We start from the raw sequence: 25439 nt of genomic DNA on the forward strand, positions 1-25439 counted from the left end.
TTCATATCTTATTTGTTGTATGATTTATTGAATTAGTGTTAAATTCATATTCAAAATTTGTAGTGCCTATGTAATAATAGGAAATAGGTCGTAACCCTAGAAACCACTAAATTAGTAAGAGTTCTTTGAAAAACGATCAATGTAGAGATGCACATTAATATTGTATATTTATATGATTAATAATCATCATGTTCTACGTGCAATACATGTAATCCAACTAGTTCTATCAAAGTGAGAATAAAATACAAAGCATAATTGATTAGTATTGCATAAAATTTGTAATTACATGTTATCTTCACGATTTTAATTATAACATAAAAATTAATAAATAATGAATCAATTTGACAACATCAATAAAGTGCCATATTAAAGAAAATACTATATACTTATATATTATTAAAGATAAGGGGAATATTTTTATTGTTGTACACCACTCCTCCCACATGTGGAATGTGGAAGACGTAAAAGTATATTGTCTAAAGTGCACTAATTAGAATACACTCTATATTTGATCCATGAAGCAAAATATTTATTAATAGTATTTTATATATGCTATATATGAGGAGCTAAAAGTATATTTTAAAAAGAAAAAAATTTAAATTTTGAGTTCTTAATAAAAGTTTTGTGGCGAGAGATCATACACCATTGGGCACATAAGATCAGCTTCTTGTTATATTGTTACCGTTAGTTCTATTTGAGTTTGCTCACTTATGGACTTTGTATATTAGATGTAGAGGGCTTTGTTAGTCTATACTACTTGTAGTGTAGACCCTTGAAATGCTAAACATTTTTAAACATTTAGATACCTTTATTATATAGTAATTAGTTAAGAGTAAACTAAAAATTCTTAATAGAAACAAAAACATTTATTAATCATAGTGGACAATGTCATTATCGATGTGGTGTGTAACATCATCCACGTATTAATTGTTTTTAACTACTAATAGAATGCCACTATTTTTTTATAAAAATATATATTCTACCCTTTAAATGACAAAAAATACCCCTATTTGAAAAATTTTGTATTACAAGTCAATGATATTTTAGTGTCAAAAATATTGATGACTTTAAAAGATTTACACCACAAGTGGTGTAGCGTAACAAAACCCTTAGATGTAATAATGAACCCATGTTGTATTTCACAAATTTGAACCGCACATACTTCTCAACTATTTATTGATTGTCACGTAGGTAAAGCTTCCTTCATGTCAAGCTAATTCTTTCCATCCAAACTTTAACTTAATTATTTTTAATCTCCATCCGAATCAAACTCAAAATCTAAGAGGAATTTTTTGATTGCCACCTAGTCATGAACCTGCTCTTGTTTTATATATATATATATATATATATATATATATATATATATATATATATATATATATATATATATATAAATATGTGATATCATGACCCTCTAATCTGGTTAGCTAAAGCTCCTTAGCAGCCAAAAATGGAGTTTGTAGAAGGAAAACTGAAAGAAGAGAAGTGGTTTGGTGGGATGGTCTTCCCTAGGACCCTCCTCCCCTCTCATGGATGTGAAGATGGAGCCACCACATTTTCTCCCTCATTTCACAAGCATGAAGGGGGAGAAACGAGTTTGGCAGAAGCTGTTAGGGCAAATCGTGTGTGGCTGTATGAACAGTTGAGTCGTCATTGTGCGATACTCTTTCGAGGGTTTGATGTGCGTTGTGCCGAGGACTTTCGAAGCGTGGTGGAGGCATTTGGGTGGGAGGAGATGGATTACGGGAATGGCGATGCCCCGCGCACCAAGGTGATTGATCGTGTCTATACTTCCAATGAGGCTCCGCCCGAGTTGCTCATCGATTTCCACCATGAAAGCTCAAATGTGAGAGCTCTCTCTCTCTCTCTCTGTGTCGTGTATGTGATGATCTTCTTGTTTCTCAAAGTGTCCTTGCTAGTACTTTGTCCCCGTCTTTAAAAATATGGACTTTCCTCAGACTTGCCAATTCCTAAGCCCAACCATTTATTGGGGAAATTAAATTACAGGCCCTAGGCTCAGGAGACTCACTTAAAGTTTTCTAGAGAATTATAAAAAGGGACTCAGAATAACCGGCCAAATTTTTGGACAACTCTTTTCAAAATGTTTAATAAATCCGAACCGACTCAAACGATTCTAAGTTGATTCGACGAATTTATGAGTCAATGCTCTCCCTCTAATTAACATTGACAAGTAGACAACAGTCCTAGTGGACGACCATTGCTTCCAAAATATCAATCCTAAGAACACCATTTCTTAGAACTGTAAATAGATGACACAAGAAGCTTGGTCATAGAACTTCTTGAGTGTAGTTTAGCTATTTTAAAAATATCGTGGTCCTCAACGGGATTGTCACGAAGGATTGCTCATAAACTTCTTTGTTTGCAAAAACAGTTCGACTAGTTCAGTTTACTAGGGGTAAGTTTCAGGCATAGACATAAAAGGTTAGAGTTAAGCTTAGACAATATAATTAGAACTTAGAATCCATAACGAAATATTAAATTGCTAATAACAAACACTAAGATGCGAAGTATGGATGGCAATGGGCCTGGCCAGGGCCGTGCTAGCCCTGGCCCTTGTCCCCAAAGGGCCTGGCCTAACTGGTCTGGGCCAATGGCAAATGAAAAATAAACAAGAGCATCACACTTTGTGGCTTAGGCCCTACGTTTTATGGCTATGCCTGGCCAGGCCTCTTGGCCCATGGCCAGCCCTAATGAGAATTAAGTCAAGAGCCCAAAACCCGAATCTTTTCGGGTGTAGTAATAATAATAATAAAACAAAATAAAATAAACTATGGGTAAAAAAAGGTGGTGCTCATAATTTTGGACCAAAGAGACACCAAATGGTAATTAACCCTCCCCGATAATATCCCTCACTAATTTGCTCTAAATTTAACGTGAACAAATTTAATATCAACTCCTTGACTTGAGCATTGTAGAATTCAATTCGTTTACTATCTTGTTTTCTAATTGTACAAATCATTTTCCACATTTTGTTTTTAGTAAGGTATTGTTTGTGACACTTTAATAGTCATATGAAAAATAATCACACCTAGCTTCAATGATGAAAAGGAAAGTGGTTTCATAGGGCTGCAACCATGTTAAAATAAGTAAAGCCTCGCGGCTTAACTCATCAAAAATTGCAATTCAAGTGTTGAAAAACCTTTAAATCAATCATCTCAACTTGAACATTATGGTTGTGAAAAAAAAAAATATGACTTCAAATTTAAAAAATAGTGCATATTGTAATAAATCATCTAGACCATCCAAATCCCCTTAAAAATAAGTGTTAACAAACTCGCAAGATCTGTAATAGATCCATCATGAAGATCTATGATGCCCAAAGTGCTTTCTCGATGAGGATTTAAAGTGAGATTTTATTTTGTTTTCATAAAGCTTAGGCCCTATAGAAACTTCATCCAAAAAAAGTGTGGTATTAAATTAGTAATGTCAAATAAGTATGGGAAACTTATTTCCTTTTTTGTTTTTGTTTTTTTTTTGTAGCTTTTCTAGATTTTCAGCACTGTTTCGAAAAAAAATATATTTATAAAAATATTTTCCATCATGAATAGCTGCAGATCAAGCCAGAATGCCTTTGAATCTTAATGCAGGGGATTCCAAATTAGGGCACCAACAAAAAGGCGTTTAAGAAATAATTAAACACCACACATTTCTTGCATTTGACATCAACAAGAAGTTTTATTTTTATAGATGCAACTATATAAGTTCATTAGTAGGCTATAATATACCCTTAATTGGCTGATTTTTTAGCGCAATTTCTAGAAAGGAAATGAGCAAGATATTGATATATGTATTGTTGTAAGTTGTTAACATCACTCCAGAAAGTGTGGCCCTATTTCATATGAAAGTTGAAAAAACTTGTTTTTAAGTCAAAAATGAAAGAACATCCACTAAATTTAACTTCTGGGGATGGGAGAATTAGGAAACCTGGGATCTATTGACTTCGAAAAATTGCATATCATGCAATAAAAAGGCAGGGAAATTACAAACATACAGATGTTTCGATGTATGATTGGATGAGGGAGTCAGAAATACCAATTTCCACCATCTGTACATCATTTAGAGAATAAAATGAGAGAGGAGGGATTTTAGGCAGCATTATCTACTTCTATGGGGATACTCCAAGAAAAATGTTTAAAAAATGCCAAGGTTTATATGTCACAAAAACCATAGACCCATTGCCATATTACAAAAAAAAACTCCTTCCTATAACAACCTCCCTCCTTGTTAATGGAAACAAAAATTAAAAAATTCCAGCTTTTGGAAAGCCTACAGTAAAAATATATCCACAAGTAAAAATATATACACTTTCCTATCTTGTTTCAATCTCCTTTGAAAACTACATGAGGTGACGTGAGGTGAGTGGGTTTCAAGCCAACATATTAGTATTTGTCATGATGTGAAAAAAATTTAGAGAGAGAATGGAACTTTTGAAAAATAATTGTGCCATGTTCTTTTATTGAGTATACAATAATGATACAATAGTATACCATACACTTTTTTATCTCGTTATATGCAATATGTATTTTCATATCTTTGTTCATTCTCATCTCAAATGAGGGTTGCAATATTTATATTGTGATCTTTCCAAAAGCTCGAATTTTTTAATTATGTTTCTATTATATGTCTTTCTCATTTTTAGGGGCTTAAATGTCCTTGTTGCTCAAATAAAGCATATTTTCCATTTTCCCATTTATTGTTTGTAGAGAGAAGAATTCCCTTCCAAGATCTTTTTCTTCTGTATGGAGCCCCCACGAGAAGGCGGTGAGACCTCAATAATACCCAGCCACATTATTGTTGAGAAGATGGAGGAGGCCATGCCAGAAGTTGTCCATAAATTGGGAACTGTGGGAGCTATTATCCTTGTGCGGAACCCAAACGACAATGCTTCCATGAAAGAGTTTAGGAGAACGTGGCAACAAATACTAGAAACTGAGGACAAAGTTGAAGCAAAAAAGCTGTAAGACCTTTATCTTCTTTATATATATATAGGTTATGTTAGGATGTTTAGAAGTAATTTATTATTATACTTAACAATTTTAGACACTTCTATAGTTTTGTTTTTTATAGTTTTGTTTTGTATGTAGGGTATTTTTTAATAAGGATATTTTTTGTCATTAGGATGAGTATGACAGGATCCACATAGGATAGTACATCACCCATATGGAGTACACTAATGTCATTTAATGCTTTATATTGGTGATATATCACCCACATAGATCACACTAATGACATTTATTACTCCATGTTGATGATATCACACCCATGTCGATGACGTCACATCTCTCCTAATGACTAAAAATACCATTGTTAAAAAAAAAAGCTTTATGTAATAAACATGGGTATATACGTGTCCAAATTTTGTTGAGTATTACACCATAGTGTGAGCACCCTATATATATATATATATATATATATATATATATATATATATATATATATATATATATATATATATATATATATATATATATATATATATATATATATATATATATATATATATCCATGATATGAATGAAAATCAAGACGCCACGTTGCGGCAACCCGCTACCCATCATAATGTATTTTTCAAAAGTAATTAAAGCCCAGATTTGTTCATACTTAATAACCCTTCAAAATGTAAGTAGTAATGTCAAAATGGTTTGTGATATGTGCATTTACCAAAGGAAAAGTTTATATAGAGCTTAGGCTCAAAACAATCAAATTAGAGCTTACCTCAAAACTTTCACTAGAAAAGGTTGTTTTGATGCCTAAATATCATCAAATTGATCATCTCGACATCAAGATGGATTTCAAGTTTTAGAAACAGTGTATCTTGTAACGTATTTTTAGACTGTCAATTTTCAAGATTTTTAAGTTTTCATAGATCTGCTCAATCTACACTATTTTTGAAGCTTTAAATTTTATAACTGAAGATAAAAATACAATTTAAAGCTATCCCAAAACTTTCCAATATTGAAATTATATTTCTCGATACTATTTGAAGGTGGGCTTTAATTTGATTGTTTAGGGCCTCGACTCTATACAAGCTGAACCTTTACCAAAAAGTTATTCTTTTGAATAAAAAGTTGTTCTCTACCACTACCTTAATTAAGGCATATTTGAAAGTTGCATAAACTTGGAAGGATATAATTCTGGTAGGGTCGTGTGTTTATGGTATTTGATAATGCCTTAACTCAAACCTCTACTAGAAACCCTTGTAATGGCTTACAAATTATTTCTAACATGGTTGTAGAATTTTAACCTCCAAAAATATTGGAAATCGGGAGGATATGTGAATCCTTGAAATAAAAGTCTGGTAAATGTGTTATAAGATATAAACATCCTTAGTGCTAGAAATCCATTTATCTTTTCAGATCTATGAATTACAAGGTCGAGGTGATTGATTTGTAAAGTTTTTTAGACTAAAAGTGCATTCTTTGGCTAGAATTGTTGTGCAATTATAGGCCATCAAAATACTTTCTCAAAGGGGAATAACATTTTTCATGGTAAATGCGCTTGAACTTAATTATGGTATATGTCTTTATCATCTCAAGAAAAAATTTGTGCTTTTGTTAACATGATAAACATATCTTCTTTTTCTTATTTTTTCTTTTTTTGTGATAATCTCATATGTGTTCTTTATTAATATTTTTCAATAAAAACCAAACATATTTTTTTACCAAGTTCACACTCCACATCCTATGCTAATATGGGTACATGTATTTTGAATGCAAGTTCTCATGGTAAGCATTAACGGTTATGCTTCAAAAGTGATGTAAAAGTTCAAAAAGCCATTGGGAAAACGTGCCAATGGACCACGTGATGCACTTCTATAGGGTTAACCAAACCCCCGAAACCATGTGTATGACTTTGATTTTTTCATATAGCTCTTGATTCACTTTGAGAGTTTATTAAACTGAAAAAAAAATTGAATATGAGTTCTTCAAACAAAGTTGGCCTCGCCATGATACCGGGATCTCCTACGTGATCTCTTTTAGGATCTAGATTTTGTCGTTCTCAAAATAGATCACTCAGGGATCTCGATTTTTAAATTTTGGGATCTCAAATCCTGCTGTTAGGGATCTCAACCCCATCTTAAAGATTAAAACAACAATTAAACTGATGATTTTCTTTGTATATAGCTAACTAGTAACATAACTATTGCTTGCTTACTATCAATAATGAGATCCCTACTTTAAAGAGTATACATAATATTATATTATCATATATTTTAAGTATGGTAAGAAGATACCAAAAAAATTGGGATCAAGATCCCAAAAGGTCGGGATCAAGATCCCCAAAAGGAATGGGATCAACTTCAAATTGGATTACGATCCTATTGCATATGGGAACACGATCCCACTGTATATGGATCGCATCCTCTTAAGTAAATATCTAGATCCCGTTGTGTTGGGACCGCGTTTCACCTTCATATGGATCTCATTCTGCTACTTTTACCCTCATGAGAGCCGGAGATTTGGGCAGCCATCGATTCGATGCTCCTGCTTCCAACCACGGAGCCATTCCCGCTCTAGCTCCCAATAATTATGGTACGAGACTACATGAATATGAATAGTCATTAAATACGAAGAAAAAAGTAAAATAAGAGACCCAGCGACTTGTCGGTATTTCAGCCGAGAATCACCTGGCTCCCGATCTGGTCCTGCATAAGCTCTTAGAATGGGAATCATTTAAACAACTCCAAACTAAATCCGTTATGAAATTGAAACCCTTTCTGGACCTCCTCTTATTGCTTTAACTTTTAAAATTGTTGTTTGAGTAACTTAGAGGTCTTATTTGGATATAAGAAATTCAAACCTTTCGTAATGAAGAGAACTCTTCATTGTCAAACGCAGGGCTCCGCTGAAGCTAGGTTGCAACTCAGTTGAATTTCTAGAGGATGGGACAGCTGAATTTGAATTTGGACCCATGAACCCAATAAGAACTTTTCAAGAGGGGCGCAGGGCTTGGTTCTTCACCATTGTAGGGTACAATGGCAAGCTTGATGACATGAGTGTTGTAAGCTTTGGAGATGGAACTCCATTTCCTGATGAAGCCATCAAAAACTACAGGAAGATCAGGGATGAGAACAAAGTGAATATAAGATGGGAAAAGGGTGATATCTTGCTTCTTGACAACCATGCTGCTCAGCATTCTCGGAGGCCCGGGAAGCCTCCTCGCATCATTTTAGCTTCAATGTGCAAGTGAATTCTTCTCTCTCTCTTTTATATATATATATATATATATATATATGTGCGTGTGAATTCTATTGACTTTTTTCTCTAATCAATTCTATAAAATGTGCGTGAGCGTGTGCGCATGTGCACGCACCTTCCCTAAGACTTTATGTTTGTTCCATGGAAGAACTTAAAACAAATATAAAATAAATAATTCAAATAATAAAAGCACCAAAATACTCAGGAATATTCAAGGTATTTTGGTTAAGGGAAAATATCTCCTTATCCCCTATTTTTAACTTTCATATCTGATGAGACTCAAGAATTGAAAAATAGTATTTGGAAGCAAAAAGTCTCATCTTTTCTATCTTAGAACCCCCTGGATCCCTTTGACTATAAATTTTTTACCCAAACAAACACTAAAATAACATCATATTCAAACTCCATCTATCTTTCTCTCTAAAACTCAATTTCTCTCTGCTCTTCTCGTTGAGTTTACCAGCCAAGGGGTTTAGCTTGAGCTCGAAAACGAGCACACTTTCTTATGTGTGTGAGAGAGATGGAGTTTGGGTTTTAGAGAGAGTTTGAGTTTTAAAAAGAGAGATGGAGTTTGAGTTTTAGGGAGAGAGATGAAGTTTTGAGAGAGAGCGATGATGATGTGGGAGAGAGAGAGATGGAGATGGAGTTTTGAGAGAGAGATAAAGTTTTGAGAGAGAGATGGAGTTTTAGAGAGAGAGAGTCATTTCATAAATTGTTGAGGTCAATAATATATGGTAAAAAAGGTTTAAGGGGTTGGAAAATAAAAAAGATGGAGTCTTTTTGCTTACAAGTAATATTTTCAATTCTTAAGTCTGATGAGATATAGAAGTTAAAAAATAAGGGATAATATGATATTTTCCCTTTGGTTAATATATGTTTGACAAATAATTTTTTTATGATACGTGAGATATGAGTAGATGCCCAAATCATCAGGCAAAACATATTGTAAAAACTAAAACAAAAACAAAAAAAATAAAGAGTAACACATAATTATGGTTGTCTAGTAAGCCATGATTAACTAATCCATTATGCATATTCTACTTCTAAATACAATCTGGCGAAGTTCATTTAATTAGGGTGTTAGCACTATAAAGCATTTTATGATTGTACTCAATAAATTTTGGGTACTTATATACCTTTGTTTTGTAATACAATATTTTTTAGTAATGTGTTTTTGGTCTTTAGAAAGGATGTGATATCATCCACATAGATTGTAATATCACCCATATGAAAATGAGTTGTCTACAATGAGATTATTTATCTTTTGTACATGGAGGTCACAATCATTCTTGTCTCTTAAATTTTAAAATGAGTTGTTGTAAGGATGTCAATGAATAGATACAAAATCTAAAAAAAAAAAAAATTCGAACTTCAGGACTTACCCAAGCTATCCAATATGACATCTAATGAGTGGAAATGATTATGACCTCCATGTACAAGAAAATAAATGGTCTCTTCGTAGACAATCCCATAATGTCTATGTGTTTGTGAAGGAAAATTGTTTCAAGCAATAGGGATCACATTTCTATATTTGTGGTCTCAAAAGTTGTCACACCCCAAGAATTTACAATACTATTATTCCTGAGATGTGACAGTCAAAACATATATACATCTCTTGATAGGACAAATTTACAGTGGCGAATTCTTACAAAGTAACAAAAGAAAGCTTAAGCACAACTACAATATCTTCTAAAGTTGATCCTGACGATGACTCAAAATGAAACCGCAGTTATCCTGAAAAAATGTTTACCATAGTTTGATGAGTTTGGCTACTCAGTAAGTGATCATCAAAATCCTAAAAATAATCATGACTGAAAGGTATCAATATTTTCAAAAAGGAGATCTATTAACAGAAATGCATCAACAATTTCACTTTCAATAAATGCATAATTAAGTATAATCCGAATAATTGAAATACAAATAACACTTTAACGGCAGTGCATAATTCAAAGGATTTCACAAAATACCCTACTAACGTCCCAAGTAGGTCACCTATATACCCAATCAGCGTTCTGATGGATCCACTTAATCCCTATCGACGTCCCAGATAGGTCCACTTAATCCTTACAGGTCCACTTATACCTCACCGGCGTACCGGATGAGTCTACTTAATCCCTACCGGCGTCCCAGATAGGTCCACTTATACCTCACCGGCGAACCGGATGAGTCCACTTGCATACTTAAAGTATTTCTAAATTTCTTTAAACATCTGAAAGCAGAATATCATGTACTCGACATATCACTGAGATCACTAATATGAATTTTACTGAAACCATTAATAACAGTTACTTTTAATAACATTTCAAAAATAACCAATCAAATATTTTGGGCTCAAATTTAGAAAGGTAACAGTTCGTAAAGACATTCTAGCATAATTGCCAATGTATAGAAAAACTTTTAAAGAAACTCAAGAATACGGAATTATCACAATTTATAGGATGTCAATTCGCAAATAAACATTTCACAGACAATGCTATAATCAATTGCAAAAATATCAGTTTTCAGGTAATAAGACAGTCATTTACACATGAATTTTCTAATGTCTAAATATAAAAAAAAGCAATAGAAAGAAATCTCACAATTTTAGTAAAAGCAGAATTATCACATTTATTTCTAATAATTTTACAGTATCTAAAATTTTCTAACAATAGACAAGAAAAATAAATAAATTTATTTCTACGAATTTACAGCATTTAAAATTTATAACATAGATACAATATCACAATTTTATTAAAAAGATTATTTTTCAAAATAAAGAGGTCACTTGTGCATAAAATTTATCGTGCATAAAATTCATGATAATAAGCAGAAGTAATTATTTTATTTCATTTTTAAAAGTAACGGATTATTTTTCAAGAAAATGAAGTCACTTACATTAACATGGGGGAGCATCAGTTCCATCTCACACAAAAACATCGGTACTTTCTTCAGAGACTCGATGTGAATGAATAACCTTTTCCAGAGAAAAAAACATATAAAATAAACTTAACCAGGATTGTGACCTTATACAAATCGTCTGTTTGTAATAGGCTCTTGTGGTCCAACAGCCTTATAGGCTCAAAAGCAAAAGGTAGATTTTAAGGGATGCAAAACAAAATTCGCAAAGGGACGAAATTTGGAAGAGAAATTTGGACGAGATGTAAATTTTTGCTGTGCTAGAATCAATGAGATGGGTAATGATTTGTGCAAATTTGGAGGACAAACTTGCGAAGAGGATTTTTGCTACACATCATGCAAGCTTTGCTGTGTAGGACGGAGATACAAATTCGGAAGAGAAACTTGGATGGGATCAATGTGAAGGGAATTTGCAAAGAGGATTTTGCAAAGAAGGTTGACAAATATGAAATGAGAAAACAGGATATGTAATGAAAGGGAGAGTTTAGTGTTTCGAGAGAGAGAGAGAGAGAAAAAGGCGTATGAAAAAGAAACACCTCAATGCAAGGTGTCGATTAAAAGAGTGTTATTGTAAAACTTTAAGGTGGTGGACCTAAGGTCTACCTAAGTAAAATTGAACCCTCAAATATATTAACAATAATATCTTTTATTTATTGTTAATATAAAAACAACAATATCCTAACAGTATATTAGTATTATTATTATTATTATTATCATTACTAATATATACTTATTATTTTATTTATTTATTTATTTATGTTTATTTTTTTTGTATTTATTTCTGTTAACACCATTAATATTATTATTATTATTATTATATATATATATATATATATATATATATATTTGAAAGTTTAGGGCTATTACATTCTTCCCCCCTTAAAGAAATTTAGTCCTCTAAATTTATGTACTTGATTACTGAATAAGATAAGGATATTTTTCTCTTATATCGTCTTCTCGTTCCCAAGTCGACTCTTCTCTTGAATGGTACTGCCATAATACACGGACCAAAGGAGTCTCCTTCTTGCACAACACTTGCACCCTTCTATCCAGTATCAAAATTTGCTGCTCAATGAAGGATAGGTCATTTCTAATCGGTAAAGGTTCATATTTCAAGATATGGGATGGGTCGGGCTGATATTTTCGTAGTGAAGATACATGAAAGATATTATGGACATTTGTCAATTCGGGTGGTAAGTCAAGTCTATAAGCGACACCTCCGATTCTTTTCAGGATTTCAAATGGTCTGATGTAACGTGGGCTCAGCTTTCCTTTCTTATCGAATCTCATAATGCCTTTTATTGGTGAGATTTTTAGGAAAACTCAATCACCTTCTTCAAATTCAAGATCTCTTCTTTGGTTATCAGCATAACTCTTTTGCCTACTCTGAGCTGTCCAGAGCCTTTCATGAATTAATGCTATCTTATCTGAGGTTAACTGGACAATTTCTGGTCCCAAAAGCTTTCTTTCACCAACTTCGTCCCAACAGATGGGTGACTTGCATTTCCTTCCATACAAGGCTTCATATGGTGCCATCTGAATATTGGCTTGGAAGCTATTATTATAAGCAAACTCAATCAGGGGTAAATGGTCATCCCAGCTTCCTGTAAAGTCAATGACACAGGCCCTCAACATATCTTTCAATGTTTGGATGGTCCTCTCCGTTTGTCCATCAGTTTGAGGGTGAAAGGCAGTGCTAAAGGTGAGTCTCGTCCCCATGGCTGACTGTAGTCTAGCCCAAAATTTAGAAGTAAACTGAGTATTCCTGTTCGATACAATACTGACCAGAACTCCATGCAACCGCACTATTTCCTTAATGTACAACTGGGCCAGTCGATCCAAAGTGTACGTCGTGTGAATCGACAGAAAATGGGCAGCTTTGGTCAGCCGGTCTACAATGACCCAAATGCTATCATGTCCTGAATTTGTTCTAGGCAAGCTAGAGGCAAAATCCATAGAGATGTGCTCCCATTTCCATTCTGGCTCTGGTAAAGGTTGTAACAACCCAGCGGGCCTTTGATGTTCAGCTTTTACTTGCTGGCATGTTAGGCACTTAGATATAAATAGTACTACCTCTTTTTTCATATTAATCCACCAAAAGGTTTTCTTCAGGTCCTGATACATTTTAATACTTCCGGGATGTATCGTATAACGAGAGTGATGTGCTTCTTCCAAAATAGTTTTCTTCACACTCTCATCATTCGGGATACAAATCCGACCTTTGAATTTTAGCAAATCCTCACTACACATAGAGAATTCGTCTCTCTTTCCTTGCTTTACCTCTTCTATAATTGTTATAAGCTGAAGGTCTTTTTTTTGTGGCAATCGAATCTGTTGGATTAATTGGGGTTCTGCCTTAATGTTGGCAATCATATTTACCACACCGTTAATGGACGGGGTCGGATGCCAATCCACTATTTCCTCTAACAATCTCATTTCTTGAATCATTAGATGAGCCAAGACTCCTGTAGATTTTTTACTTAGAGCGTTGGTCACAAAGTTAGCTTTTCCTGAATGATAATGGATTGTACAATCATAATCTTTTAAAAAATCCATCCATCTTATCTGCCGCATATTTAAATCCTTCTGAGAGAAGAGGTATTTCAAGCTCTTATGATTCGTATATATTTCGAATTGCTCATCATATAGATAATGCCTCCATATCTTCAAAGCGAATACTATTGCAACCAGCTCCAAGTCATGAATTGGATATTTTTTCTCATATTCTTTCAACTGTCTGGATGCATATGCCACTACTTTCCCATATTGCATTAATACACAGCCCAAGCCTTTATGTGAAACATCACTATAAATCACAAATCCCCCACTCCCCTTAAGAATAGTTAAAATAGGTGCTGAAGTTAATCAAACTTTTAGTTCTTGAAAACTCTCCTCACATTCACTTTTCCACTCAAACTTGACATTTTTCTGTGTCAATCGAGTCAATGGGGTTGCGATTCGAGAAAATCCTTCTACAAATTTTCTGTAATATTCTGCCAATCCTAAAAAGCTTCGAACTTCAGTCACATTACTTGGTTGTTTCCAATTAACAATGGTTTCAACTTTTGAAGGATTAACTGATAGACCTTCTTTTGATATGACATGTTTTAAAAATGTCACTTGTTCAAGCCAAAATTCACATTTACTAAGTTTGGCATACAATTTCTTTTCTCTTAATATTTGCAATACCATTCTTACATGCTGCTCATGTTCTTTCTGATTTTTGGAATAAATTAAAATATCATCGATGAATACCACAATAAATTTATCCAAAAACGGCTTAAAGATCTGATTCATCAAATTCATAAATGCAACCGGTGCATTGGTTAATCCAAAAGTCATGACTAAAAATTCATAATGGCCATACTTTGTTCTGAAAGGTGTCTTGGGAACATCTTCACTTTTAATCTTAAGCTGATGGTATCCAAATCTAAGATCAATTTTTTAAAACACTTGTGATCCTTGTAATTGATCAAATAAATCATCAATTCTAGGTAATGGATACTTATTTTTCACTGTCACTTGGTTCAACTGTCTATAATCATTACACAATCTGATAGTCCCATCTTTCTTTTTAACAAACAATACCGGAGCACCCTAAGGTGACACACTGGGCCTGATAAAACCTTTATCTAATAATTCTTCCAATTGTTGTTTAAGTTCATTAAGTTCTGCAGGTGCCATTCTGTAAAATGCCTTAGAAATTGGGGCCACTCCTTGCAATAATTCAATAGAGAATTCAATTTCCCTGTCAGGCAGCAATCTGGGCAAGTCTTCAGGGAAAACGTCGAGAAATTCTCGGATAACCGGAGTGGTATCCAAATTTATCTCTTCCTTCCTATCTTCTTTGATATAATCAAGAAAGCTTTGACACCCTTTTCGAAGGAGGCGATTAGCTCGAATACAGGGGATTAAATATAATGAGGAGTAAATACAAGCTTGAATACAAGGTCTTCTTTGATGCCATTGAAGTAAAATACTGGTTGATTCGAAATACTAAAGGTAACCATTTTCTTGTAACAATCAATACTTGCATGGTATGCAAAAAGCCAATCCATGCCTAAGATTACATCAAAATCTTGAATTTCTAGGAGTATTAAATCAACCAACAGTTCCTTTTCTTCTATCTTTATTACAAAGGTTTGTATACTATATTAGTGTCAATTGAATTTCCCATCGGTGTGGCTACCTCTAGAATGCATTCTAATTGTTCTGATTCTACCTTTAAGTCGCATGCAAAGTGTTATGACACAAATGAACTAGTAGATCCAGGATCAATCAAAACATGAGCGCCTTTTTGGAATATAATAAGAGTACCTTGGATCACTGATTTTGAGGCCTGAGCGTCTTGTTCGGTAATCGCAAATACTCTTCTCTTCATCTGAGGCTTTGGAGCTATCTCTCCCTGCTTTGGAAGCTGTTGCGTCTGTAAGCGAGGATATTGTCTAATCTAGTGTCCCAATTTTCCACATTTAAAACAGGCTCCGGTATTCCAATAACAAGGGTTTGATCCATAGTTTTTCCCACATTTTCAACATGGTTCTATTGGGCTTTGAAGTGGTAAGGGCCTTGGCTTCTTGTTTGGCCTTACAAACTGTTGTCGGTTAGATGGCGTAGGTCTAACATGACTTTTCTGAATTTTTGTCTTTTGGTAATCTTCGAAGTCTTTTTCAACAATTTGGGCTCGATCCACTATTTCAACATAAGTTCTCAATTTTAAGACTGATATTCTACTTCTAATAGTTGGCCTGAGACCCCTTTCAAATTTTTTCACCTTTCTTGCCTCATTATTAATCATATGTAGTGCAAACTTGGTCAATTCAGTAAACTTGGTCTTGTACTGTGCTACTGTCCAATTTCCTTGGATTAATTCTAGAAATTCCATTTCTTTTTTGTCTCGAATAAAATCTAGGAAATACTTTTCATTAAATGCCTCTAGAAATACTTCTCAAGTCAATGGTCTATTTTCTTTGACCACTGCTCCTTTTGCCATTCGCCACCAGTGTTGTGCTTCACATTCTAACATAAAAACTGCCAAGGCCACCTTCCTATCATCAGGACATTCCATGACTTCGAATATTTTCTCCAATTGCATAATCCATCCCTCGGCTTCCAGTGGGTTTACAACACCCTTAAAAGAAGGTGGGTTCAATTTTTTAAATTGTTCGATATTACTCCCACCATTTCCCGTAACAGACTGCTTGGGTGGATTGTTAGTTTTCCATCTGATGTTGCATTAGAGCAATCATATTTTCCAAGGCTTTGTGAATTCCTTCCATATTAGCTCCAGCTATTCTGGATCTTGACTTCGTCCAATCTGTAAATGCAATAAATGTGATTTTAAGAACATTCTTTTTAAATTTCCTAAAAATCTTAAACCTATGGCTCTGATACCATAATTGTCACACCCCAAGAATTTATAATACTATTATTCCTGAGATGTGACAGTCAAAACATATATACATCTCTTGATAGGATAAATTTACAGTGGCGAATTCTTACAAAGTAACAAAAGAAAGCTTAAGCACAACTACAATATCTTCCAAAGTTGATCCTGACGAGGACTCAAAATGAAACCGCAGTTATCCAGAAAAAATGTTTACCATAGTTTGATGAGTTTGGCTACTCAGTAAGTGATCATCAAAATCCTAAAAATAATCATGATTGAAAGGTATCAATATTTTCAAACAGGAGATCCATTAACAGAAATGCATCAACAATTTCACTTTCAATAAATGCATAATTAAGTATAATTGAAATACATATAACGCTTTAACGGCAGTGCATAATTCAAAGGATTTCACAAAATACCTTACTAGCATCCCAAGTAGGTCACCTATATACCCCATCAGCGTCCTGATGGGTCCACTTAATCCCCATCGACGTCCCAGATAGGTCCACTTAAACCTTACAGGTCCACTTATACCTCACCGACGTACCGGATGAGTCTACTTAATCATTACCGGCGTCCCAGATAGGTCCACTTATACCTCACCGGCGAACCGGATGAATCCACTTGCATACTTAAAGTATTTCTAAATCTCTTTAAACATCCGAAAGCAGCAATATCATGTACTCAACTTATCACTGAAATCACTAATAGGAATTTTACTGAAACCATTAATAACAGTTGCTTTTAATAACATTTCAAGCTTTTAATAACATTTCAAAAATAACCAATCAAATATTTTGGGCTCAAATTTAGAAAGGTAGCAGTTCGTAAAGACATTCTAGCGTAATTGCCAATGTATAGAAAAACTCTTATAGAAACTTAAGAATACGGAATTATCACAATTTATAGGATGTCAATTCGTAAATAAACATTTCACAGACAATGCTATAATCAATTGCAAAAATATCAGTTTTCAGGTAATAAGGCAGTCATTTGCACATGAATTTTATAATGTCTAAATATAAAAAAAAAGCAGTAGAAAGAAATCTCACAATTTTAGTAAAAGCAGAATTATCACATTTATTTCTAATAATTTTACAGTATCTAAAATTTTCTAACAATAGACAAGAAAAATAAATAAATTTATTTCTAAGAATTTACAGCATTTAAAATTTATAACATAGATACAATATCACAATTTTATTAAAAATATTATTTTTCAAAATAAAGAGGTCGCTTGTGCATAAAATTTATCATGCCTAAAATTCATGATAATAGGCAGAAGTAATTATTTCATTTCATTTTTAAAAATAACGGATTATTTTTCAAGAAAATGAAGTCACTTACATTAACATGGGGGAGCATCAGTTCCATCTCACACAAAAACATCGGTACTTTCTTCAGAGACTCGATGTGAATGAAGAATCTTTTCCAGAGAAAAAAAACATATAAAATCAACTTAACCAGAATTGTGACCTTATACAAATCATCGGTTTGTAATAGGCTCTTGTGGCCCAACAGCCTTATAGGCTCAAAAGCGAAAGGTAGATTTTAAAGGATACAAAACAAAATTCGCAAAGGGACGAAATTTGGAAGAGAAATTTGGACTAGATGTAAATTTTGCTTTTTGAAAGAAAAACTTGGACGGGATCAATGTGAAGGGATTTTGCAAAGAAGGTTTACAAAGGAGGATTTTGCAAAGAAGGTTTACAAATATGAAATGAGAAAACAGGATATTTAATGAAAGGGAGAGTTTAGTGTTGAGAGAGAGAGAGAGAGAGAGAAAAAGGCGTATAAAAAAGAAACACCACAATGCAAGGTGTCGATTAAAGGAGTGTTATTGTAAAACTTTAAGGTGGTGGACCTAAGGTCCACCCAAGTAAAATTGAACCCTCAAATATATTAACAATAATATCTTTTATTTATTGTTAATATAAAAGCAACAATATCCTAACAGTATATGAGTATTATTAGTATTATTATCATTACTAATATATACTTATTATTTTATTTATTTATTTATGTTTATTTTTTTTGTATTTATTTCTGTTAACACCATTAATATTATTATTATTATTATTACTATTATATATATATATATATATATATATATATATTTGAAAGTTTAGGATTGTTACAGAAGTATAAAGCATCCATCTTAAAGATGGATGCAAATATGTTGTCCATATGAAAACAATTGAAACTATCGGTCCAAATGTTTTATTAATAGTATTATTATTTTTAATTTTGAAAATTTATTTATTTTTTCATATTAATTATCCCCATGTTAGAGATTACATGTCCTTAAAAAATAGGTCCAAAAATCCGCGTCAAAAATAAAATTTTAAAGGGTGACTTATTTCTACATGGACTCAAATAAGGAAAATTGTTTCATACGGGCTGAACTGCATTTATAAAATATACCGTCCATAGGTATAAAGCATCGATTTTAAAGATGGATGCAAACATATAATCTATCTAAAAACAATTGTAACTAACCGTTCAAATGTTTTTTTGATATAAATACTATTTATAGTTTTAAAAGTTTATTTATTTATTCATATTCATGATCTCCATATTAAAAACTATATATAATTTAAAAATTAAGATCAAATTATATTTTAAAATTATATTTATTGCGAAACCAGTATTTCTTCAATATGCGGGTTTGCCGCATAGAAACCGTGTCTCTCGTACAAACCTTGTCCATATCTGACTTGGCAATGCAATAATTTAAGTGATATTGAGCAAGCCACTAAACCTCTGAAGAAACCGTGTGAACTGTCACTTACAAACAAGGTAGTGGGCAATATGGACTTTAAAGAGAGAGGACGTGGACCTTTTTGTTTTTTGTTGATTGCTTGCAGTAGGTAAAACGCCTTTACGTAAAATTCATGATAATAGGCAGAAGTAATTATTTCATTTCATTTTTAAAAATAACGGATTATTTTTCAAGAAAATGAAGTCACTTACATTAACATGGGGGAGCATCAGTTCCATCTCACACAAAAACATCGGTACTTTCTTCAGAGACGCGATGTGAATGAAGAATCTTTTCCAGAGAAAAAAAACATATAAAATCAACTTAACCAGAATTGTGACCTTATACAAATCATCTGTTTGTAATAGGCTCTTGTGGCCCAACAGCCTTATAGGCTCAAAAGCAAAAGGTAGATTTTAAGGGATACAAAACAAAATTCGCAAAGGGACGAAATTTGGAAGAGAAATTTGGACCAGATGTAAATTTTGCTTCTTGAAAGAAAAACTTGGACGGGATCAATGTGAAGGGAATTTGCAAAAGAGGATTTTGCAAAGAAGGTTTACAAATATGAAATGAGAAAACAGGATATTTAATGAAAGGGAGAGTGATATTTAATGAAAGGGAGAGTTTAGTGTTGAGAGAGAGAGAGAAAGGCGTATAAAAAAGAAACACCACAATGCAAGGTGTCCATTAAAGGAGTGTTATTGTAAAACTTTAAGGTGGTGGACTTAAGGTCCACCCAAGTAAAATTGAACCCTCAAATATATTAACAATAATATCTTTTATTTATTGTTAATATAAAAGCAACAATATCCTAACAGTATATGAGTATTATTATTATTATTATCATTACTAATATATACTTATTATTTTATTTATTTATTTATGTTTATTTTTTTTGTATTTATTTCTGTTAACACCATTAATATTATTATTATTATTATTACTATATATATATATATATATATATATATATATATATATATATATATATATATATATATATATATATATTTGAAAGTTTAGGATTGTTACAGAAGTATAAAATATCCATCTTAAAGATGGATGCAAATATGTTGTCCATAGAAAACAATTGAAACTATCGGTCCAAATGTTTTATTAATAGTATTATTATTTTTAATTTTGAAAATTTATTTATTTTTTCATATTCATTATCCCCATGTTAGAGATTACACATCCTTAAAAAATAGGTCCAAAAATCCGCGTCAAAAATAAATTTTTAAAGGGTGACTTATTTCTACATGGACTCAAATAAGGAAAATTGTTTCATACGGGCTGAACTGCATTTCTAAAATATACCGTCCATAGGTATAAAGCATCGATTTTAAAGATGGATGCAAACATATAATCTATTTAAAAACAATTGTAACTAACCGTTCAAATGTTTTCTTGATATAAATACTATTTATAGTTTTAAAAGTTTATTTATTTATTCATATTCATGATCTCCATATTAAAAATTATATATAATTTAAAAATTAAGATCAAATTATATTTTAAAATTATATTTATTACGAAACCAGTATTTCTTCAATATGCGGGTTTGCCGCATAGAATCCGTGTCTCTCGTACAAACCTTGTCCATATCTGACTTGGCAATGCAATAATTTAAGTGATATTGAGCAAGCCACTAAACCCCTGAAGAAACCGTGTGAACTGTCACTTACAAACAAGGTAGTGGGCAATATGGACTTTAAAGAGAGAGGACGTGGACCTTTTTGTTTTTTGTTGATTGCTTGCAGTAGGTAAAACGCCTTTAGAGTATATTAAATAAAGAGTATGTGGGTTTGCTGCAATTAGATTTATTGAGAGAGACAATAAATTAATAAAAGGAAATTTATCTAAATATCTTTCATACATGAAGTAACTATCAAAACCCACTATAAATTATTAGTAATTAATTTTTTTCTTATAATAATAAATCAATTTTTTATATTAAAATATGAATATTTATTTATTAATCCAGTAATTAATTGAGATTACAATATATTTATTGTAATTTGTAATTGTACTTGGTCTAATAAAAATAATTTTATTGGAAATTAATTGTCTCGAGCCTTTTTGGGTACATCCCATAATTTTATATTAAAAATATCCTCCTAAACAACCGTTTTGCCAGAGGAAATTAATATACAGTATATGTTCTGCTCCTGCGGGAGCATGTTATACATGCTCTTTCACTGAATCCGGTCACACCAATGGAATTGTCTTGCTAAACAATAAATAAAAACATAAAGAGCATGAAAATTGTTCGGGAGCCCGTTGCACTAGTCCCTTTGAGCGACTTAAGTTTTCTTTTTCAAAAGTTTAGGTCCATCTAAGAATCATTAGGTAATTATTTTGAAAAATAAAAAATTGAGTTTTGAGTTCTCAAACGCTAGTATTACTGTTAGTTGCTTGGCTTCAGATTTCAAAGTTATTGAATTGAAGTCTCCTTTTGAGTTTTTTTGGAAGCATTTCAAAAATTGGATGAGGCTACCATTGCGAATTCTAAAACGTCATTTGTCATATCCATAATAAAAACACATATACAACACAGAGTGACAGAGCGTCTACGTTTCTTTTTTATCTGAAATTTTTCCTTTGATTATGCCAATTTCACTCTACTAGATTGTTCTTTCATGTTAATTTAAGAACCATGATTTGGGGGAAAAAAGAAAAACTAATTCAAGATAGCTCTCTCTTAAAACCATGCGCACTCGATGATTAAGTTGTTGAGCATCTCATGTTACTTCAAACTTGCAGGGTAAACCAAGGAAAATAGGACGTCAGAAGAAATTCCCCTTTCTTATCTCTCTCAAACTGCATTATAATCTTCTCAATGGTCTCCATCTACTCATCGAAATCTCTTCAAATTTTTGGTTTTTCTTATAAAATTATATGGAGACTAAATGGAAACAGAAAATATGAATCCAATGATATAAAAAAACCCACAAACAAAACACAACAGGTGAGTCATTCACATCAAAGGCTAACGTAACTAAAAAGTGGCATGGAGAAATTGAGGAATAAGAGAAAACTAAGTAAATCAAAAGATCTAATTTTTTTGTGACATTGAACAAGAAAATAAAAACTTAGCTAGAGAAAAATTGCAAGAAGAATGTAAATCCACATAGAAGGAGGAAAGAATCCAAAGAAGAGAGAGGGATAGAGCGCCTGGAAAGAGCTATCATCATGAGGGAGAGAGATATCAATTAATCTCTCTTTAGTTGCAGAGAGATCAGCGTGAGGAAAATAGCGCCTAGAGAGAGAAAACCGTAGTTGCAGAGAGAGGGAGATAGCTCCCAGAGAGAGAAAATCAGGTAAAATGCTCAAAGAGAAATTGGAGAAGACTACAGTAGGCTCGTGTGAAGCAGATAGAGAGAGAAAACCAAGTAAAATGCCGAGAGAGATATTGGGGAAGAATACGGAAGGTTTCTAAAAAGGATTTCTCGGTGGCCCCATTTTCCATTGACTTTACTCAAGAAATCGTCACCGTCCAAATTATTGGATGGTGAGGAAGGCTGCTGTCCTACTTGTTTTTAATTACGTTACAGTCCTACAAAAAAAAAAAAAAAAAAAAAAAAAAAAATATATATATATATATATATATATATATATATATATATATATATATATATATATATATATATATATATATATATATATATAGTAATGATTATATAAGACCTTTCCACACGTATTTCGAAGGATCACTATTAAATATAATATATATCTCTAAAAAAAATCCACATGATAAATTTTTGGAAGAAATCAAGTCTCAAAGGGTATTTTTGTAATCTTTATAAGAGGTAAAAATTGAAATTTTAACAAAAAAACAATGACACTCTACGAATAAAGTTAGAGGATGCTAATTTTCATAAAAATTTCAAATTTATCCTTGTTTAATGGTAAAATTATCTATTTAAATAATTTTTTAATAAAAAAATAACAATTGTTTTGATAAATACATCCATCACATCCCAATCTAACTTTAACCTTTGTATGTTGAGAGATTGTTAACTCTAGACAAACCCGCTATATATATATAACAAATTGGTACAAATCTTATAACTGCTTACAAAAGAAAGGTTAAGGCATTGTTTATTATTTTGATGATTAAGGATGATGCTGTAAAGACTTTTGCTTTACACAATTACCTTGCATTTTATAGGCATCAATACTTTACAACTAGAAAAATGAAATGATTTATTATCAAATCTAAAATGTCATACTCTTTCGCATTACAAATAATATAAAGATATTTTTTGGTCTAGATTATTGACCATAGAAGATACAAAGTGGTACAAATCTAATACAAACTAATATTTTAACACGAGAGACAATCCACGTGTCAAAATATAATACAAACTACACACTTCTTTATAATACAAATGCACGTGTTATTAGATGGTAATAACAAATCCAATGCTGGTTTAATGATTATGAAAATATAAAAACATCATCAATATAGACAATTGTAAAGGTAGTATAAAGGTTAAAAATATTATTTATAATATTTTAAAATTTTGAAGGGGGATTTTTTAGCCCAAAAGGCATTATGTTTTATTCATAGTGCCCAAATAGAATCGTAAAAGCAGTTTTATACTTATCGTTTCCAGCAATTTGGATTTGTCGATATTCAGATTTCATATCGAATTTTGAAAATATGACAGCATTATTGAGTCTATTAAGGCCCTTATATATATATATATATATATATATATATATATATATATATATATATATATATATATATATATATATATATATATATATATATATATATATATATATTGTTGGGGGTGGAGGTGGAGGTGGAGGTAGAGGTGGGTGTGGGGGTGGGGGTGGGGGTGGGGGTGCGGGGGTGATCGGTAGCTTGAAGAAGTTATATCCCAAATTTTGAATTTTAAAATTAATCTTAGATTGGGTTTTGTCAGAGGAAGTCAACAGACAAAATGCTTCAATTCTACGCAAAAAAATCTTCTCGACACAAAAATATGATGACCATAATCATACTTTCCACTTGGATGGATGACCTAGGTTTTGAATATGCCAACAAAACACTCCTGTAGAGATATTTGTCACATGTGAGTTAATACATCCCTAGAAATGTACTCAAAGATCGGTGGTCATGGTGATAGGGTTCCACAATGATGTCTTGAATTTCATTCATACTAAAGATATTGGATTGCTTTCCAAATGAACTATTCAAAAAAATAGTTAATCCATGATCTTGCGATATAATATCCTAGGTACTTGGTTTAATTTCTCTTTTCATTCTATAAATCAATCAATGATACAAATTCACTCTCAGTTAAGGAATCATCGAGTCAAAATCTTGGGCCTTCACTGTGATTTGGCGAGCTTGTCTCAGTTCGGAGAACTTTTTGACATGGAATCTCAAATATAACTATTAAGACAGGGGAAACTCGAGCGATTCTCAATTTTTTTGGTCCAACCTGATGCAACAAATGCGATTCCCCATTTGGGCGAAAGATTTTTTCAAGAACTATTTTAAATTAGAGAAAAGCATACAACAAAACTATTTACTCTTTGGTGTAAGGTCGTTAAACAACCCTGCAATTGCGTTTGAAACAGGGCAATTGGGGGTGAAGGGACTCAAATTCCAAGAGAGTTTCCCAAACTTCATGGCACTTCTTCTACCTAGCTACTGCCTTTATAAAAAAAAATGTTGAAATCTATTTACCATAAAAAAAAAAAAAAAGAGATTGTCTATAAAAAGATTATTTATTTTTTTTTGTGCATAAAAATCATAATTATTTTTGTCCTTTGAATTTTAATATGGGTGGTGTAAGAGTGTCATTGAATAGCCATAAATTTCCAAAAACAAAAATTTTTCAGACTTCATGATTCACCCAAAGCCATCCGCTTGATATTTAAAGAATGGGAATGACGCATTTCTAAAAAGTGTGTTAAATAACTCAAAAATTAAATTGTTTATTTTAATATTCCCTGGATGATTATTAGGCGGAATCTAATGGTTTTTGGATAAAAGAAATCATCCCAAGGGGGCGCTTTCAATCGTTCGAGGGAGCCAATGTACACTATACTCACGTGGGAACATAGCATATGCAACAATTGTACTCATCACCCCTTAGAGTCGAGCAAATGTACACTATATTCGCGTGGGAACATAGCAAATGCAATA

At 32.4% G+C, this 25439-nt stretch overlaps 1 protein-coding gene across 1 annotated transcript; it reads left to right on the forward strand.

The window, feature by feature from the left end:
• The first annotated feature begins 1418 nt into the window (after nucleotides 1–1418).
• LOC18448368 (clavaminate synthase-like protein At3g21360) lies at nucleotides 1419–8334 on the forward strand. The gene is made up of 3 exons (XM_088850640.1): nucleotides 1419–1918; nucleotides 4725–4978; nucleotides 7860–8334. Exons 1-3 carry the CDS (start codon nucleotides 1451–1453, stop codon nucleotides 8209–8211), a joined length of 1074 nt encoding a protein of 357 aa, XP_088706766.1. The 5' UTR covers nucleotides 1419–1450; the 3' UTR covers nucleotides 8212–8334.
• Nucleotides 8335–25439: the final 17105 nt, after the last annotated feature.

The sequence above is a fragment of the Amborella trichopoda genome, chromosome 11, assembly GCF_054954075.1.
Source record: "Amborella trichopoda isolate Santa Cruz 75 chromosome 11, AtrichopodaSantaCruz75HAP2 v2.0, whole genome shotgun sequence".
Lineage (NCBI taxonomy): Eukaryota > Viridiplantae > Streptophyta > Magnoliopsida > Amborellales > Amborellaceae > Amborella > Amborella trichopoda.

Bases quoted from the DNA above. Each gene is read 5' to 3' on its own strand.
- LOC18448368 (XM_088850640.1), top strand. From the start codon at position 1,451: ATGGAGTTTGTAGAAGGAAAACTGAAAGAAGAGAAGTGGTTTGGTGGG. The intron at 1,919-4,724 runs GTACTTTGTCCC...TATTGTTTGTAG, and splicing joins TTCTCAAAGTGTCCTTGCTA to AGAGAAGAATTCCCTTCCAA. The intron at 4,979-7,859 runs GTAAGACCTTTA...TGTCAAACGCAG, and splicing joins AAAGTTGAAGCAAAAAAGCT to GGCTCCGCTGAAGCTAGGTT.